We start from the raw sequence: 20,376 nt of genomic DNA on the forward strand, positions 1-20,376 counted from the left end.
TGCTGGTGGAAGACAATGACAGAGAGAGATGGGCAAATCTCCCTGGGGTGGAAGTTCCAACGTTTGGGGGCCATGACCCATCTAGCCTCAGATAGTGCAGACACTTGAAGCAAGGCTCCTGAAGATGACTGGAGTAGACAGGAAGGTTCATATGGGAGAATATGGCCTTTAAGGTATGCTGGTCCCAAGCTATATAGGGCTTCAAATTTCAATGCTAGCATCTTGATTTGGGCCCACAAGTAAACTGAGTGCCAGTGTAGATAGAACAAGATGGGAGTGATATTTCTGAGAAACCCACTCCGGTGAACACTCTGGCCACAAGATTCTGTACCAACTGAAGCTTCCGGACAGTCTTCAAGAGCAGCTCCAAATACAGTGCAATTCTGTAATCTAATCTAAATGTTACCAGGGTATACACCACAGTGGCAAGATCTTTCTCACCCAGGAAGGGCCATGGTTCACCAGCCAAATGTTGTGAAAACAGCCCCTGGCCACCGTTGCCACCTGATTAACCAACAGGATAATCCAGCAGCAGCCTAAGTTACAAGCCTGTTTCTTTAGGGAGAGTATAACCCCATTCAGAACATGAAATATCCCCATTCATGGGTTAAACCTTCTCCCTACTAGAAGCACCTCTTATTTTGTCAGGATAAAGTTTCTGCTTATTAGCTCTCATCCATCCCAAAACTACCTCCAGGCACATGTTCACAGTTTCCACATAGTTAAGTACTCCATACATTTGTAAACATGGATAAGAAAGAGGGATAAAAGAACTATGTTGAACTGTTAGCAGTCAGATTCCTCATCACACTAAGAGGGCACTTTATGGATGATCATAAACACCCCTTCCTTATATATCGTAAGTCCAAGGCACTGCTTGGCCCAGAGCAGATGCAAGCCGGTGGAAGCCTGGAAAATTACCAGAGTCAGAGCACGGATTGACTGACACCTCTCCACACCCTAGAGAGAGATGTATAACTTAGAACAATGAGGCTCCAAGGAAACTCATGACTTATCTCATCAATACCCAATCTCACTTCCCTGCACTCACTTACCCTAAACAAGTTATTCAACAAACTTGGTAGCTTTTCCCAACTGGTGCTTAAAGGGTTATCAACACTTTTTCATCTACAGTCTACCTCAGATAGGAACCATCAAATTTTACCAACTTATTGTCCAACCTCCAGACGACTCATTAAGTTAATGTTTTTGGAGCAAAGACCAAAGGAACATTTTGCCCTAAAACTGGACTTCCTAGCCACTGTGTGAGTGTCTTGGGACTCGTCCATAAACCCCAAATCCATTTGAGTCTCTTCTTTTTGCTGTGAAACGCTGCTCATTTTGCTGCTGTCTTCATGGGCCTCTATTTTCGAGACTGGTAACTATCGCTCTCCCTGAAGTTGCTTTCTCCCCCTTTCCTCCCTGATTTTCTTAGTTAGCCTAGTATGTTTGCTGTGCGTGGTTTTCATACATTGCCCTTTTTATTTCTCTTTAAATAAAAACCTTTCCAGTTGAAAACATGCCTGATTTATTTAAGAATTCTCTAAGGAATAATCCCCATAAATATAGGTAGAGAATCCTAGTTACCTCCTCTCACTTGTCTTCTTAAAGCTAATTCCCCCAACTAATTAGGAGACCACCTATTTGGGTAACAGAACAGCTAAAATAGTGGCTTAGGCCATACATTTTTTAAAAAGCACTAAGAACTTAATAGAAATAATGAAACTAATATAACCCAAGAATTTCTAGTTAGTTTCAAAAGGTAATAGGAAGGAGACTAGAATTTACCTAGCCTGAACAATTGCAACGTGCCTGTAAAGGCAGGAGAAATAAGGATCAACCTGATTGAACTTTTCATCTGAACCTTTAATGATACAGTTGTCCAACTGGAATTGATGGACTTCTTGTGGAAGCTGGCACATTTGTGCAACGTATATGACTCTCTACCTGGCACAGTTTATATCATATCTGTGAAAATTATGGCACTTTTTTGAAAGCATCTGGATGCAAATCCCAAATGCTACCCTTTGAGCTACTATGAAGAGAAGAAGGATTGAAATCCTGTCCATATACTACCACCAGTACTGAAAATTAGGATTGCTGGTTGTACTGCTTTACATAAATGCATAACAAGGTCATGGAATTTTATCATGGATATAATTTTTACAACTTCATCACAGTCATCATACACAGTTCTGCAGCAGTCACCAAATACCTAAGAGTCACTATCATGTATCAAGAGTTGTGACCAAATTATTTGCCACAGTGATCTTATAAACCGGACTTCCTTTGCCACAGGCCTTACAACATTACGTTTTAGCAGCATTTCCTCCTTACTTTCTGTCCAAACTAGGGACAAACCAGAATCTCACATATGCAGGCTTTTTACCTTGAAGAATGGATGGCTTCTAGGGGTGTGAGCTTCAGGTTCCCGGTTTGGAAAAAAACCCTAAACCGGGCCCGATTCGTAAAGATTCGGTATTTGCGAATCAAGGCCAGTATAATGGCCCCGATTCAGGAATACCGAATCAAAGCTTCCCAAAGCGATTCGGATCACTTCGGGAAGCTTCGGGGCCTTTTTAAAGGGCTCCCTTCCACCACCACCCCACTTACCTGTGACATCCTGGCGGTGGTGGAAGTAGCAGTGCCGCCACCAGCCTTCCCTGCTGCCCTGCTGGCTGCCGAAGCAGCAGCGTGGGCAGTGGCGGTGCCACCTGCGGCCTTCCCTGCCACCCTGCTGGCCACCGCTGGAAGTTGGAAAACCGGATATTTCCCCGGTGTACACCCCTAATGGCTTCCCAAGCACTGGATCATTTCCCTCCAACCACAACCTTTTTTTTTTAATGCTACAAGCCTGCCCAAGAATCAGAACTTACTCATTTTAAGCCTTTTGAGTCATTATTGAATTCAGGCATAAAAATTAATTTTAATTCAAATTTCTACACCTACATCTTCATGAACCAAGCCAGCTGAGTAAACAAAACATTTAGATTCAGCCTATCCAGATTATGATAATGAACCTGTTTACTTCTGAATACTAGTGCTGGGAAACCGTAAAAGGGGAGTACTTGGTCTCTATGCCCCACTTGTTTGGCCCTCCAGGGCAACTGATTGGCCACTGCGTGAAACAATGTGCTGGACTAGATGGATCATTAGTCTGAAGTAGCAGGCTTTTCTTATGCTCAGAGTTGGGCTGGAGCAAGTAAGAAAAGCTTTGTGTTAGCGAAGTCTACAGAAAGTATGGAATGAGTGGCTTAGCAGAGTGAATGAGAATTTTAACAGCTCAACTTTTCCGAGACATCAGCTGCCATGAATCATGTTTTAAAATGAAGTTAAACAGAGCTAAAACATGTGACTTCACCTGGTTTATAGAATTGTTTAACCAGTCAAGCCTTTAAAAACTACCAGAAATGAATAACAATAATGGAGGAAGGGCTTCATACCACCATTGCCAGGGCAAAGTAATTTATTAAAGAAAACTGTGTGGAAAAAAACACAACAGATGGAAAAGACAACCTTTAACATGAGACAGAAAAACATTGGTTGTGCTGTTCATTTTAAATAATTAAATCAAATATACCTGGATTTGAATATTGCTTTTCTGAAGATACTGACTCCAAGGATCAGGAATTTGTTCATCTGCCCCTCTGTTAGATCCCCGAGAATTTATTTTAAGTAAATAGCATCCCTGAGTCCCATATCTTTGCTTCATTTCTTCATAAATTGAATCAGCCCTAAAAGCATTAAATAGGCACAGTCTCATACATATAATTTTGGGAAATTCTGCTTCATCTTTATATGGACATCTTAATATACATTATATATGAAAGAATCTAGTTACTGACAGCTCACAGAACAAAATTTCAGGGAAAAACACTGTTTCAAAAGAGGTACAGTAAGTAAACTGGACAGCAACCAATAATACATAAAATCAGCAGCAATTACTACTAGTATCAGGAGTGGGTTGATTTTAGCCTTGTATATGGTCTACCTCTTCCTGGTTTTTTTTTAACTCAAATACCCATGGTATACCAATGTATTTTACAGTACAAAGCAACAGCTGGCATAGTCTCTCAAATGTTAAGCAATTATACACCATGATCCTGAATATGCTTAACCATCTGGGCGGTGTGTGTGTGTGTGGAGGAGTTGCAGGAAACCTAGCAATGAATAAACACTAGATGGTCTATCAGAAAACGGTCAATGGTCATTTATCATTCCCAGACTTAGATCAGTATAAAAAGATTAAATAATGAAACATAAGTAACATGGAGGAAACAAAAAATGTCTGAAGTGGATGGAGGCAAGATGAGGGCTCTGGATTTATAAATATGAAACTACTAATGCAAAAGATAGAGCATCACCAATTACTACAACTGTACTGAGTTAGATATCTCACAAAGTTAGGTAATTACGAAAGGTACTGTAGAGTCATACAGGAAATACATTGTTAAATGCTTAAAAAGAAGGTAAGAGAACAGGGGGAAAGGAAGGTTTGAAATAATGGCCCACTGAACAAGAAAATATATCCTCAGGAAAAGCATGAGAAAAAATTACTGAATAATTATATTAAGTAGAGAGATACAAGTCCCAACAAACATCTAAAGAAAAAGCACTCCCCAAGCAAGGTAAAAGGCAGAGATGGGAGACATTTAACTGTCGCTAATGACAATAATACAAGCTACAGCTTTAAAAGATATGAAGGAACACTCCCTCAACAAGAAGCTTGTGCATAAGATGAGGGAACCAATGCAAGGAACAAGGGAGATGGATGAAATGACAACAACAAAACAGTTTATGATTGAGTTTTTCAATCATGCTCTGTGTTTTGGGTGGGTGCCAATCTGTCATGTCTGCTTGTGATTAGAGATGGGCACAAAAAGAATCACGAGACAAAATTCCGTACGGAATGGCTGGTTCGTTTGCACTGAAACACGTGTTCCGTGGGAACGCATGTTTACGGAACAAATGAATTTTTCCAGCCGTTCCATGGACAGGTTCGGAGTTTCATAGACCCTGCACCAGTTTCAGCCCATCGGCTGAACCCAGCGTGGGATCTGTGAAACTGACAGCCCCTGCGTAGGAGAATGGGGCTGTCAGTTTCACAGACCCTGTGCGGGGTTCAGCCGATGGGCTGAAACCGGCGTGGGGTCTGTGAAACTGACAGCCCATTTCTCCTGCTGCCCGGGCTGTCCATTTTACAGACCCACAGTGCGGGGTCTGTGAAAGGGACAGCCTGGGCAGCAGGAGAAACGGGCTGTCTGTTTCAAATGCCCCGCACTGGCTTCAGCAGCCGCTGCAGGGCAATTGAAATGCCACAGAACAATGAACCACGAACTAGGAAAAGGTTGGAAGTTCGTGGTTCGATGTTCCGTGGAAAGCTACAAACCACGAATCACGTAGTTCGGGGTTTTTTTGTTCTGTGCCCATCTCTACTTGTGATGTCTAAATACAACCTGTGTATTATTAAGCACTTTTATATCCTGATTACTACAATGAGGTGGCTCAGATTGATTTAGAATAATGCAGGGGGGGGGAGCTATTAAAAACCCACTAAGGAGGTTGTTAATCTGAGGCAGAGAGACCCTGCTTTTATTCTGAGATTTCCAAGTCCATGTTGTCCAATTTAAATCTAACCCCTGACAAATCTTGAAGGTTTCTCCTTCAAACTGCTTATGGCTATGTATCCCTACATTAATTATTCCTGTTATGACAAACTCATATAAGGTAAAAAGGAATTTCATCAACACTGGCATTCTAAGTTGTTTCCACAGAATTATGTTAAACTCTATACACAGAGGGTTGAATCCACTGACATATCCCAACACTTTCCACAAGCAAAAGAGAAAGATTTCCCCCTTTCTGCTGCAGCCCACCGGGCTTTTCTAAATGCTGCTCAAGGTGGGGAGCAGAGGACACTCAAGAACAGTGTGGAAAGCAATCTGAAATTCTGTAGTGGGAAAGGATTCAGTGAAAATTAGCCTTCTTCCTTCTGCTGACGGGAAACCATCTTTGGCTTTAACCTGTATATCACCAAATTTAGAAGAATCATTTCAGAAAACGTTTAAAATTTCAGTCAAAACTACTCACCTTTGTTCCTCCCCTGCACTCACATCATGCAACAGCACATAATATTTGAGTGTGTTTGGAATAAACCATTTTGGATAAGAATATTCATTACTATGTTGAATCCGATGCTGTTCTTGTGATAGCTTTAGAAACTGTTCCACAGGTTCAAGTTCACTAGATGACACAACAAGCATACCTGAACTGACATTAAGGATGCACCACAAGTGTACAAGCTAGCAAAAGATTAATGCGTGCACTGGGTCCCTTAGATGATGTTTCAAGAATAATGATAGTGTTTGTTTTAAAAAAAACAGGGGTAAACTTATCTCTAAGCAATAGATAGAAACTAATTATGAAGTAACTGATCTGCTACAGGGTAACTCCACTCTATAGCATAGCACTGAGACACAGATGGCAGCTAACCCAGGAAAATCCTGCAAAAACATGGTTGTGAAAACCGTATCATCTCACACCATAATCAGACTCCTGTGTTAGCTTTCAGCATAATTGCATACAAAGTATTTTCTCTAGAGCTCTGATAAAAGAGATCTGTCATTTCAATTCAGAAGATTATTCTTACCTCTCTCCAATATTTAGCAACAATGTTAATTTTAAAACTGGAATTAAGTTCTCGAACAGAGTAAATATTAAAAACCAAATGATCAAGAGTATGAGGCAAATAGTCAAATAGATCACAAAGCAAATAACCTGAAAAATTATACCAACAGCTTATTCCTGACTTATACCTCAAGTGAAAATTATGGCGAAGAGAATTTTGTTTGCAGTTCTGCGGCATTTTCATGAGTTACCTGTCAAAACTTTGGACAGAAAGAGCTGCAATCTCATCTTGTATCTTATATTAAGATATTAACTCTTTTAATTTCAAAGGATACAGGCTACATAGTGGTTCAGAAATTCATGGTCCGATGCTGGCATAGACTGAAGAAAACTCTCTCTGTAAGCCTCAAACCATGGAGTTGTCGCTGAAATAAGTTGAATGAATATTATAGAAACTTTTAAAAGTAAGAAAATTAGCAAGATTATTGGTAAACTGCCTGGAAAAGTCCTAAAGAACTATTATGCCCAACAATAATATTACTTTGAATTTTTGCAGCAGTATCTACTCTAATTTAAAGCAATTTACTTTTTTAAAAATACTGCAATTCATAAACAAGGAATATAGCTGCAGATATAAATATATAGAGATCAAGAAAGATAAAAAATGGGGGAAATACCATGGTGTGAGAAATCTATTATCCTACAGCATTTTCAGCAGAACAGAACATTTTTTATAAATAGTCCTATGTTATATATAAATACACTACAGAATACACTACAGATTATAAATACACTACAAAATTTATCCTAGTGATTCTCATCATATTCCATGATTGTGTGCTACAGCATTAGAAAGCTCTACAACCCTGTACTACTTAAGTACAATTTTAACTACACTAGAACAATTCTGCGACTATGTTTTTAACTGCAACTTAACCGGGGCATTTTCACATATTTCTATGAAACAAAGTTCAAACACAGAAAACAAAATCTAATAACCTCAATATACCTAAGTTTTTTGGGATTTAATAGCATATGTAATATATCTCTTTGTACAGGTTTAAACTTCTTTTTTGTATATTGTTCACTTTTCAAGTTTCAATAAAAATCTGTAATTACACACACACACACACACACACACACACACTGTAAAATATATATATATACACACTTGTACACTGAAATTATAATGGAACCATTTTTAAATCTTGTAACATTGAGATTAGTTAGAATATTCAAAATAAAGTGAATAAACAGGCAACAGAGTACATAAAGAAACACATTTTGATTATAGTCCACCACTCTACACAGCTGAAGGTTTTCAGTGCCGAGGAACCTCTTGTGTCCACAAGATGCACCTTGTGCTGATGGAATATGTGTCTCCCTTAGCTAAACAGAACAACCCAATAGCACCTTTACCAAAATTATATATAACCTCCCTTAGGAAGCTAAAACTTCTTGCACACGATACTTTCAATGCTACTAAAATAATGAGTCCAATCATCTTAATCATTATAATTAAAGCATAATAATTTGTATTTTACACTACTTAGAATTTTTTTACTGAGCAATTACATTTTTTTCTCATCACCAGAAAAGCAGCTACCAAGGAGCAGCCACCAATGCACCTTGATGATGATGCGATCTATCTTAAACAGTATTTTTGAAGATACTAGACACATAGATTCAGGACGAATCCAATTAGAATCTCATAAGCACCTCAAATTTATCGAGATGTTCCAACAACATCCTAGAATTATGAATATTCTGGCATTTAAATACCAGTTTTCTAAGCCATTCAATTTAACCATCCATTATATCCTCAGAGGCCTCCTAAACATCAGCATGTCACAAAAATATTTTGTCATAATACTCTAGTGAGAAAACGGTAACTTTCAAAAAGCATGCTATTCATCTCTAAAGAATCATACTATTCTTGACTCAAAAAGTATTTTGTACTGGGTCTTGGACTGGAAACCTAATAATTTTAGAGTAGACCGTTAGTTACTCTGGCTCAGTGCATCTATGTATATAGCAAATTTTTAATACTTACCAAATTTGGTCACTATTGAACTATCAAATCAAGTCACAAGTGTGTGTTTTGAGCCTAGTAATACATTTTTGTTGCCTCAGACAAGTTTCTGGAAGCATTATTTGAACATGTATTTGCAAACACTGAGAAATCAGGCTGACAGTCACCTCTTCCATGCCGCAATGCTGGATAAGAATGCAAAAGCCTTGACGGATCAACCCAATGGTCCTACTTCAGCAACCTGTCCCACACAGCGTTCTAAATGAGGCCGCACTATAGATCTATAGCTCAATATAGGGCCTAAAAACAAATAATGTATTTGCAAATGTATGTGTATTTTTTTGTTTATGCAAAATAAAAGAATGCTACAGAGAATAAGCAGATGTAAGCAAGTGCTGGGACGAGGACCCCATCCAGCAGAGCAGTAGTGCTAATTCCTTATTGCTCAACTAACTATGGGTCATCTAAAATATCAATCTTTTCAAAATCACAACTGTTTATGATAGTCACTACCTTCAATAAAAATTAGGGCAATACAAACTTCACATAGAACATATCTAGCACTCTGACATACCCTCTTTGATACAACCAGACCATGAGTCATTCGAGGATACATTTAGCTTGAACTGAGCAACTCAAAAGAGCATCTAAGTAAGTGTGCAACTGCCTGTTGGTCAGAAACTGACTTACTGGGAGATCAGCTAGGAATCCGTTTCTGATCTCCATTGTGCTGAGGCACATAGCAGGTTTGGGAGGGGGGAGGGGGGAATCAGAAGATGACTCATAGTTGATGGAGGTTCAGCTGAAAATGAACTTCCAATCCTGCCCCCAGAAAAACTGTTACACTATTGCAAAAAGGAAAAAAGAAGCAGATTGAATAATGCTTTTGAACTTCCAGCACGAAAAGGAGAGGGAAAAGAAAATGTTGGTCTTCCTGCCCCTCCAGCTTGAGGTGAAAGGAACAGAAGCAATGCTTCTGAGCTCCCCGTGGCAAAAGAGATAGGAGAAAGAGATCATGTCTCTCCTTTTCACTGCCACCCAAGCTCGAAGTGATCTGCCCCCACCCCCAACACACACCCCAAACTTGGGCTTTGGAGAACAGGCGCCATCTCCTCCTTTTCTCTACAGACTAAGCTTACAACTTTGGGTGGAGAAAAGGAGAATCAGCTGAGCCTCTGATGACTAACTCTCCACAAATCTGCTGCATGTCCGTAGGTCTGGGAAATTTTTAGAATGGGAGATTAGAAGAACCTGACTTCCAGTTAATCCTCCACCACAGCCAATGCAAAAAAAACCAAAACCCAAAACTTTTGCTTGTTATAGAGCAAAACTTCCCCAGCAGAGATCAGAAGCCAGTGCCCAGTTGATCTCTCCCTTGTGATGGCTCCAAATAATATGTTCCTATAAATAGATCCAGAGGAGTTAGCCATGCTAGTCTTTAGTTGCAAAATAGCAAAGTGTCTAGTAGCACCTTTAAGACTAACCAACTTATTTGTAGCATAAGTTTTTGAGAACCATAGCTCTTTTCGTCAGATGCATCTGAAAAAGAGAGCTGTGGTTCTCAAAAGCTTATGCTACAAATAAGTTGGTTAGTCTTACAGGTGGTTACTGGACTCTTTTACTATTTTGTTCCTGTAAAGAGACACAAACAACTTGTGAACTGTCAAAGTGCCCACTGATTAATCGGATGCTTGATTGTCACTGGCAAACAGGATGGGAGACATACTGGCAGGAGTCCAAACATCCCTCATAAAAATTGCATTTTTGAAGCATTTATACATGTTGCTGAGAACTTGGAATACATAAGGAATACATAAATGGACTTCCCCCACACTCGACAGTGTTTATCAAGAACATAAATTAAAATTAAACAGCACTGTACCAAAACATAATTTGGTCATTTTTATGGTCATACAAATAAACAATAGTAAGTTACACTACTCCATCCTCCATCAACTGTAACAGAATACATTCACAAGAATATTACAACACAAATGGAATAGGTTTTGTCAGGGTAGAACTACATAACTCATATGCCTGCAACAAAAGCCCAGAGGCTTGAGAAAGGGATTTGAGACGCAATGGCCAGGGCTTACTTAACCTGTTCCACATCCAAATCCCTATAAACTTTATGAGGTAACAGTATTTAAGATGTGATTTTTGATAGAGAACCAGAAGGGAGAGAAAATTCCCCCCTCCCAAAGATGCACTATCAAGCTAGGCTCTCAGTCCCCCACTGACTTCTGCTAATGTCCAGGCCCAGCAACTATGGAAACAGATGTATGGTTTCTACAAAACCTAATATAGTCTCCCCACACCCACATGCTAGCCTGTGTTCCCATTATATTGCAACACAAATTTAAACAGCACTGAATTGCATCTACAGACACGTTTCTTCAGTTCAGTAAACTGATGTCTTTTGCTTATACAAATATTTGCAAAAGGTGTTTGTAAAGGTTAAGATATATATTTTAAAAATACAATAGTATTAAATTCTTATTGGATATAGACAACATGCTCCTAATAGAAAGGAACGAAGCAGCAACTTGGAGAATGAAAAGATGGAGAGCATTCATGGAAAAGAAAGACTAATTCTGTAGTACTACACTCTTTTCTTTTGCCAGTTCCCAGATATTCAATCAGGAATCAAAGGAAGAGCGTCTCATTCCTATTCAATAACCTAAATATTATGACTTCAGCCGATATGAACAACAGCAATTGGGAATCTTGAGCTGAGGAAAGCAAAAGTTCATAAAGATCTCCAGCTTAGAGGAAGGTGAAGCCATTCTATCTTCCTGATTGTAGTCACTGATGAAATTTTTTTAAAGATGCCAAACCTGTGGAGAACAGGGGTCTGGCTTGGACCATTGCTTCTGATTCATCCAGTATCACTGCTCTGCTGCAGCAAAGGACACTACAGGACTATTCTATTACCTCACTGTTTCTTTCACCATCAAAAGTGTGTTAGTGCTTCCCTAAGGCCAAGTCTCAAACTGATATTTACAGCCCAAGTTTTTCTCTTTCAAACTGCCCTTTGCTCAAGAAGCGCACATATGTACTTATGACTGTTAGTAATCACATGTGACTGAATTTTCAAAGAAATATTTGAAGACATACTTAAAGAGAAAACTTTTAAAAATGCTGCATGCAAGTTGAAACCAACTCATACTGTTAAGTCCTACTTCTAGTTTCACTCTGACATCCAGTCTCCCAACTTGGCCTTTAGACTTATCCTGGCTGCTTATGTGAAAGGGAATTCCAAAGACTTTGCCTACAGATCAGTCTGCTACAGTACCCACAGGAACTGGGCAGTGTACATATGTCAATTTTTGTAAGCTGAATGCTACACAAATAAGGAGGAAAGGCAAGAAAGGAAAATTGTTCATCACCAGTAATATCACAAACATTACTTCCTCAATAGAAGTTGTCTGAATTCCATGCAACAAGTAGTCAACAACTGTGCATTTGTTTTTATATAAACTGAAAGACCCTAAAAAGCAAAAATGTGTTAATGAAACAAACTGAGATCTTAAACTACGCCTCTACAAGATAAAAAAGGAAAATTTCTCTTATCCAAACACCACAATCCCTTTATTGCTACTTGGCACACAGAAATTATTTAGGACAAGGAAAATGTGGGAATTATTTCTGGAAAATGAAGACAGTATAAAATTCAACATGCTCATCCAAATCACTGTGTACGTAGCGAGAGAATTGTATTCTCTGTGTTTTAATATAAGGAATGCTCACAATACAATAAAGTTTAAATAAGCATCAAGAGAAGAGAATTATGAACAAAAGACAAATCATACAGCCGCCACCACCAATATTTATTTCCAGAAAAAGATTCTATTTCAAGGGAAGTGCTACATTGTAGAAGGATGGAAAGGAAAGATGGATGGGTTACATTAAATAGTACAGGGCAATTTAGGAAACCCACACCAGTCACACAACAAAGAATACCTGAATAAAACGTGGATGTGTTCAGTCCCATCAGTGTGTCTTTCCAACTACTGTACCAAGGAACACTAGCTTTAACTGAGCGATCTGACAGAGAAAACATGGAATTATTAAACTAAGTAGGTAATCTTCATATATCTCATGTTCTTCCAGATTTTGGTAGCCTGTCTCACACTTATAAGATATATTTAAGATGAGAATTTTAAAATACTTGCTCAAACTCTTTGTATCCTCTCTGTAAATTAGACTCTTTCAGAACCAAATACGAATAAATGCAAATCAACTTCATTTGTAATACATTTTGTTCATTCTCATCTATTATCTTTAAAGCACCTCAAACAGCTGGTGTACTTGGTAAATTAATTCAGTGACATTACCCATTTTTAAACTTTTATTACAAACAATGAATATTTCACTGCACCTTCTGCAAAATATGTAGTCTTAAACTACATGTTTTAGATTTCATACCATTACTTAGTAATTTTACAAGATTCTAAACAGTTGTTTGCTTCAGAAGGTACACCAGTAACATTTTCAATTGTTTATTTCAAAGAATACTTATGACCATTCAAAATCTCTCAAAAGTCTTTTTTTTTAATCCACAAACAGTTCCCAGCAAAAGCAAAATATCAGCTAGGAAGAAGTTATATATCATCATCATGAGTTCCAAGAAGGCACCAGTACATCCCAAAACTAATAAATCTGTGTTTGTAAGCAAAAATAAATGCACCTCTGAAGATTACTTCTCCTTTATCTAGTAATTACCCAACTACAACAAAAGCAATAGGCAAAAAATAAACAATGAAAACTGTGCTTAGCAGATGCTTTTCTACCTAAGAAAGTGATACTTCAAAAACAGAATGTTGTTCAGTGGGTCACTACCACTACTTGCTTTTAATAGAAGTCAACTGCACTTAATGATGTGTCTGAGATACTACCATCTACTTATGACATGGTGATATAATGGCTAAGTTCAAATCCTTCCTCAACCATAAAGTTCACTGGAGCAAGTTAGTATTTCTCAATCTAATGAGCTATTAAGATAACTCTGTGAAAACTACTTGATGAATACAGAATGGCAGAACGCAAAACTATATGAATAGCATGGTGGATTTTATAGGCTGTAGTCCCAAAGTTCCATTAAAATTGCACAAAAGTTTATGTGCCCATTATAGTCTCTCATTCTACAACCCTCCTCCAACAGAAAGTCTTCTTCACAAATTAAAGAGTGGGCACAACCCAACCAAACTTAAGGGGAGAAAGAAGCAAGCTTCCATTGAAATAAATGAAATTGAAAAATACTTGACTTGATTAGACACCGTTTTCAATGCCACTTGCCATTTCAGGGGCAATGGCTTGGGTGACACAAGAATCAAGGATATCACAAGCAGGGGATTTAAGAAGCCACAACATACACAAAGCTCAGTGCAAGGCTCTTTGGCTGAAAAAAAAAACCATATTGTGTGTGTTAATTGCCATGAAGTCGCTTCTGACTTACGGCAACTCTATGAATTAATCACCTCCAACATCAAATAGTTGAAGCCTTGCTCAGGTCTTGCAAACTGAAGGCTGTGGCTTTCTTTATGAAGGCAGTCCATCTCATGTTGGCTCTTTCATCTTTTCATCCTGCCTTCACCTTTTCCTAGCATTATTGTCTTTTCCAGTGGTGGTGGGAATTTCAGTCTAATGAGAAACACCAACCTTTTCTCAGAACTATGGACAAGCTGTAAAAAAATCTTTGGATTTAATTCTTTGTGGAACAAGCCAAAGTTGCAGAAGTGAACAGCAACACTTAAGAGATCTTGAAGAGAACAAGCACAAAGACTTACTGGGGGGATCTCATTTTCCCTTTCCCCACCATATCCTCTTTCCCTTCTCTGTCCCCCATTTGGGGGGGGGGGTAAACTTCCTTTCTCCTGTATCCCCTTCCCAACACTATTTCCTCTTTCCCTCTCCCTTGTACCCCCATATGCTCACCTTTCCCTACATCCTTTTCTCCTTCATATCCATTGAACAACTTTATCTTCCCTCCCATCTTTATCTACATATATTGTTTCATTTATATACTGCCTTTCTCCACAAAGCAGCTTACATCATTCTCTTGCTTCCATACTATCCTCACAAGCACCCTGAGAGGTTGGCTAGGATGAGTGTGTGTGACTGGATCAGAATCACCCAGTAAGCTTCCACAACAGATCCTATTCTGAAATTCTAACCACTACACTACGCTAGTGTGTGTGTGTGGGGGGGGGGAGCATGTTGCTGTTGAACAATAGCAAGCAACCAGTCCTGGGTTAGTCATGCAAGCCAGGTGGTTCAAGTTGGGCGGTGGTTGCTTGTGCTCCTGGTCTCTTTGAATCCTCCCTCAAAGGTCAAAACAGCCCTAGAAAGGGCCCTGCCCCCTTCCCTTTCTGTTCCTGAAAGAAACCAAGTATGGAAGAGTGTCTAAACTTATGATTGCCTAGCAACAGCCACTGATGGCATTTGGTTAAAGCTACAGGCTCTCCTTTTATCACCTTGGGTTTTTTAAACTCACTTTGGGTTTTTTTAACCCAACAATTTTTTTTTGTAAAGATTTCAGAATTTTCTGCAAACCTGGGGCATTTTTCAGGTATGGTGGAAGATCCATCTTGGGCTGGCCATCCATGGCTCTAATCTCCAGTTTTAAGTATCCACAGATCAAGGCCACTTGGCTATCAGTATATAAGATAATGAAAACTCTTCCATTGGCATAGATTATGCACACTTTTTATTAATTTGATATTGCAGATACTCTGTAGCATTTTTCATACTGTGGGTCAAGCTGCAAAAGAGGATTCTAAATCCCTAGCAAGAGAATCACAAGGAAGGAGGAAAATGCTGAACTGGAAGAAGAGACCATTGAAAGGTCAACGGAAAATTGTTTACCTCTGAATAATGTGTGAACAGACCACAAAACACAGTCTTTTACTCAGTAGTGCTACATAATTATAAAAAGGTAAATTCTAAACTTTATTATTAAGTGATGTGAGATTCCTGTGCTTTATCGTGCAGGAGGGAGGGAGTAGTGACTGACTTTGCTGGTTGGTAATGAGCCTTTAGAGAGTTTAGAAGTGGATCCCATTTCCAAACAGTCTGAAAGTCGCTAGTTTAGACCATTAGATTCTGAGCTTTTACTCTCATATATGACTTCCTACACATTTACTTGCTCAAAATGTTGTCTACTTTAATCCCAGGGAGGGGGATAATATTAACATTTTTTGAGAAACACCCCTGTACCATAAGATACTAGGGCAACTGAAAAAAGTTATGCACGTTGATACCAATGAAATTAAAAGAATTTACTTTCAAGTGAACAGGCAGTAACAATTTCATTGGGACTATGAAATCCTAGGCATACAAAACTAGGAATAGCTGTGGGCATGCTTACTTTTTCTTGTGATTTTTAACAACTAAACCACTCATTAATTATCCAACAAGCAAAACTTGTTGGATACTTTAGTACTTAGTATTCCACGTTCAAAATAATACCACTTGCATAAACTAGGTTTCACCTTAGTGATAAAGAACAAAGGTAATGTGGGGAATATCAATACATTCACAGAAATAGCTACTGCACAACAAATGTAAGATGTACAGATTTCACTTCTTCAATATTCAGATACAGCACATTTCCATTTGCACTTTGCAAAAACAGTCAGAAGAGAATTACATTTCTACAAATGTTTACATTCCATTAAAATGTATCAATTAAAATGTATTGTCTCTTATAAACTTTAAAGCAAAGAAGAATGTAAAAAGATGTTTGAAAATGAAGGTGAAATCAGCATTAAAAAGAACTTCTGGTCTTTTTTCCTATGGAAATATAGATCTAAACACTTTTGCCAATATCTTTCACAGTACAGAACTAAAGGCAGATCGTCAGGCTACTGCTGCTTCTCCTCAGTGACAATGAGATCGTCAAGGAAGAGAAGCAGTAAGCCCACTCAAGCACATGCTCATCCACTCTGCGGGTAAATGAGGATTGGGCCCAGATGGAGTCCAATCCTCATGTCCAACCACAGGGATAGGGTGTAAGGCAAATGAACATAAAGCAACAGCACCTCCTCCCTTTGCCACTTGCTTGCCTGCTAAGATACAGTGGACAAAAAGAAGCAATAGTAGGGGGCACAGCAAGCTACCGATGCCAATGCCAGTCTTTAAAAACACCTAACAGGCATTTGGGGAATAAGATAAGGTTCAATGCAGGCTGCCATTTTTAACAGCAAACTTCTGCATATACTGTAATATTTAGCTCTGCCCTTAAAGACATGAGAATGAGAATTACAACATTGTGAACAAGCAGTGATCAACTGTGGGAAAAAAGAAAGTTGAACAAAATGTGATTCTATGTTTATAACACAGTAGGGATTGTTACTGCAAAAACAGTACACACACAAAAAAACTGCACACTCGGTTATTTATCATACACTCTAACAGCATGCAGTATTCAGTTTTTAAAAACTGTAAAATTTAAACATATATTTAGCATCCATTTAAAATTAACTTTGAAGGCTTTAACACTTTTCAGTAAGTCTGGTTACATACCACTAATGTTGAGATCATAATCTCCTGCAGTAATCACATTAGCTACTAATCCTTCGGCAGGCTGACTAACAGTCACAACATCACTGAGAAGCTTCCGAATAGCTCCTGGTTGAGAAGGCTGAGTAATAATGTTGTTGACAGCAATTTTCAAGTTTTTGATTATGTGAAGTTGGTTGTTGGGATCCCTCATGTGCACTATAATGAGAAAAGGGTGTGTTAGTCTAGTACATTCTGAAGAATCTTTTTATCACTTATCAGATGAAATATCTTTCAGTTGTATATACTTGAAAACACTGAAAAGACCTGCCTAAACTAAACATTCAAAATGAGAATTCAGTTGTCTCAGTTATTGTTAGTGCTGTGGACCTGGAAACAAACACAGGACATTCAAACATGGGACAGAATTATACAGACATAACTTAACTTGCTGCTTCCACCAAAGATATCCCACTGCTAAAGAGTCAATATGCTTTGCAAACAGAACAATGGCTTCAGTAATGGGAATTGCAACAGAACAAATATTACAGAAATTTTTTGTGGCACACTGAGTTGTTTGTCATACATACACTTATCCTTTCTAACATTCTTCCTATCAATATTGTAAAAGGTTGTTTTGTTTATTTATTTTGTCCACCTAAATCAAATACAGCATTCTAAGAAAGTACCACTGAACAGAGAATTTGAACAGTAAAGTTTTCCTGGAAGCAACAGAGACATCTTCAGGTCTTTGTAAGATTCTGGGCAACAGATGTTCCTCTCCTTATTGAAAGCACTGGCAGCAACAGGGCACACACTGAGAACAGAGCAGTGATCATGGAAGCCACGCAGAATCTGCCTGCACCAATCAAGCTCCCACCACGCTAGAACTAGCCACTACTGTTGTTTCAGGTGGGCCCCACTTCAGCTTAGCAATTCTAATCAAACATTTCACTTAGTAATATCAGCAAGCCCATTATTTCCAGGCCTCCAGTATATACAGTACTCTCTGGAGAAGAGACATGTGCCAGGTCTGCAGGGTCCCCAAGGTAAGAAGCAGAAGGCCTTTGTTTGATGTGAAATTCCTGGTCACATCAGGCATGCGTAGCTCAACAGCAGAAAGCAAAGCTTGGCAAGTACAGTAAGAGTTATGCGAGACTTCTATAGGAACTGCTCAACACTCTGCTCTCTATGCATATAGGATTATAACCATTATTTCTATATTTGAAAGAAGAGCAGCAATGCCTGATCAAGGATTGATCCATGCCTATCTATCACTAGAATTCTATGTCACAATTTCATGTCAAAAGGACAAAAAATTCCTTCAAAAGCATTAGGATGGTGCTCTTAATTTTTGTAATTTACATTCAACACTATAAAACAACAGCTGCCATTTAAAACATTGTTAAACTTACAGATCTGGATAAAGAACATTTAAACCCTCTTTAATCCAAACATTCTATGTTAATAGAGTCATTTTTCCTGGTGAATCCCAATACAAAAATAATTGTTAAAAGTAGGTATGAAATGTTAAAAAAAACTATTAGGAGGAGTTATGTTTTCACAGAGTGATATGAGAACTTCCTCTTTGGAATGGAAGTTTGTATGTGCAGGAATACACATTGCCTGGCACAGTCACAGCAACACTTTAAGCAGCACACACACAAAAGTCCTCTGCTACGAAATATGGTATATTTACACAGTAACTATCATAATAATCATAGACATATGGAAGAAATCTGTATTTTATTATGACAGATGTATATTTAATAAAAGTAATATACTTTGATAAACTAACAAAGCAATCATAAGAAGAATTACTCCCTTCGAAGTTTATTACAAAGGTGTGATTCTAGTTAGGATTATACTGTAAATCTAGAGAACTAAACTACAACGTTTTATGGTTGCTATAAAGCAAATCACAAATAAGTCAACAGTACTTGAAATTTAAAACTGATTCCCAATTAGAAAGAGTGAGTTAAATGTATCTTCTAAGGATACAACAGCCATAATCTAGCAACCTATACCTCCTTCAAACATTACCTATGCAGAAGACATTTATCAAGGATTACATCCATGCTGGCCTATCTTAATGGTTTGAATGGATACATTACTATTGCCACAAAATAATATAATTCTTCTACACAACAATTAAAGTCCCACGGAGGGCACTCCTTAAACTGCAGTTAATCAGGAAAGAACACTTCCACACACCTCACAATCTAAAACCAGGGCACACCCTATACTCTGCTGAAACATGGCCTGTCAAATTGACATGAAGAGTGGAGTTCAATGCTGCCAACTGTATCTGTCTCGGTCTATTACGTTGCCAGTGGCACATAAATACAGGCAGTTAGGGATATGGTTGTTTATGATCCAAAGCAGACGCTTCAGTCAGAACTGCTCTAATATACATAAAATAATTTTAAGTGATAGTCAGTTGCAACACTCCTCCACAGTAAACAAGATCCCACTGGCCCATGAGAACCAGGCACTCGGCTTTCCCAGAAGCAGAACCTGGCAGGCGACCTGGCTAGGCCGGACTCCATCTTCAAAACTTCAGCCAAGGGTAAAGGCGGGGGTCTCTTGCCTCACCGAGGACGAGCAGCTTGTGGCCTCCTGCCCTCCGGCCTCCATCCGCACCCCGCGCCCACCGTGGCTGTACAGGGCTTACGCTCCCCCGCCCCCCCCCTCCGGCCCTGTAAACAACGCCGTCCCGCGCCCACCGCGGGTGACACCGACCTTCGGAGGTAAGGCGGCAGAAGGGCTTCACCAGCTCGCAGAAGCCCAGGTTGTTCTTGCGCGTGAGCCTCTCCGCCTCCTCGCTACACAGCGCAGCCACCAAGGGCACGAACGAGTCTTGGAGAAACTCCTGCACCGACTGCACTCGCTGGGCCATCGCTCCGGCCGACAGAGCGGCCCGGCCCGGCCCGCCGAGCTCAAGCGAGGCGAGGACCGCCCGGCCCGCTCGCTCGCTCGCTTCTCCTCAGCGTTGGACCTGAATCCCCGCCTACGGGCGCAGCCCCGGGCCCTCGGCGCCGCCGCCGCCCGCTCTCTCAACGGCCACCCCGCAGGGCTCTTAACGGCCGCCCAGAATCGCCATGTCGAACGTGAAGACTCCCGAGAACCCGGGGAACCCGATCCCGGCAGCCCTTGGTGCCAGTCACGTGACACAGAGGGGGTGCCGGAAGGCACCGGCTTCCGGGAATCAGAGA

General features: G+C 39.5%; 1 protein-coding gene across 9 annotated transcripts in view; it reads right to left on the minus strand.

Moving 5' to 3' along the window:
* Positions 1-20,302, minus strand: part of TRAPPC8 (trafficking protein particle complex subunit 8) — a 94,611-nt gene extending 74,309 nt beyond the window's left edge. For 6 of the 9 annotated variants that reach the window (XM_054984375.1, XM_054984371.1, XM_054984369.1 and 3 more), the window contains exons 1-6: positions 19,904-20,302; positions 17,186-17,380; positions 12,623-12,706; positions 6,963-7,052; positions 6,091-6,265; positions 3,581-3,734 (exon numbers count right to left, since the gene is read on the minus strand). In XM_054984375.1, the coding sequence (XP_054840350.1) occupies positions 3,581-3,734; positions 6,091-6,265; positions 6,963-7,052; positions 12,623-12,706; positions 17,186-17,380; positions 19,904-20,060 (855 nt within the window). In that variant the 5' untranslated portion in view covers positions 20,061-20,302. The remainder of the gene's footprint in view (positions 1-3,580; positions 3,735-6,090; positions 6,266-6,962; positions 7,053-12,622; positions 12,707-17,185; positions 17,381-19,903) is intronic. The other 3 variants (XM_054984374.1, XM_054984376.1, XM_054984373.1) reach the window with 1 other exon arrangement.
* Between the last annotated feature and the right edge of the window lie 74 nt (positions 20,303-20,376).

Source organism: Eublepharis macularius, chromosome 7, assembly GCF_028583425.1.
Source record: "Eublepharis macularius isolate TG4126 chromosome 7, MPM_Emac_v1.0, whole genome shotgun sequence".
NCBI classification, from domain to species: domain Eukaryota; kingdom Metazoa; phylum Chordata; class Lepidosauria; order Squamata; family Eublepharidae; genus Eublepharis; species Eublepharis macularius.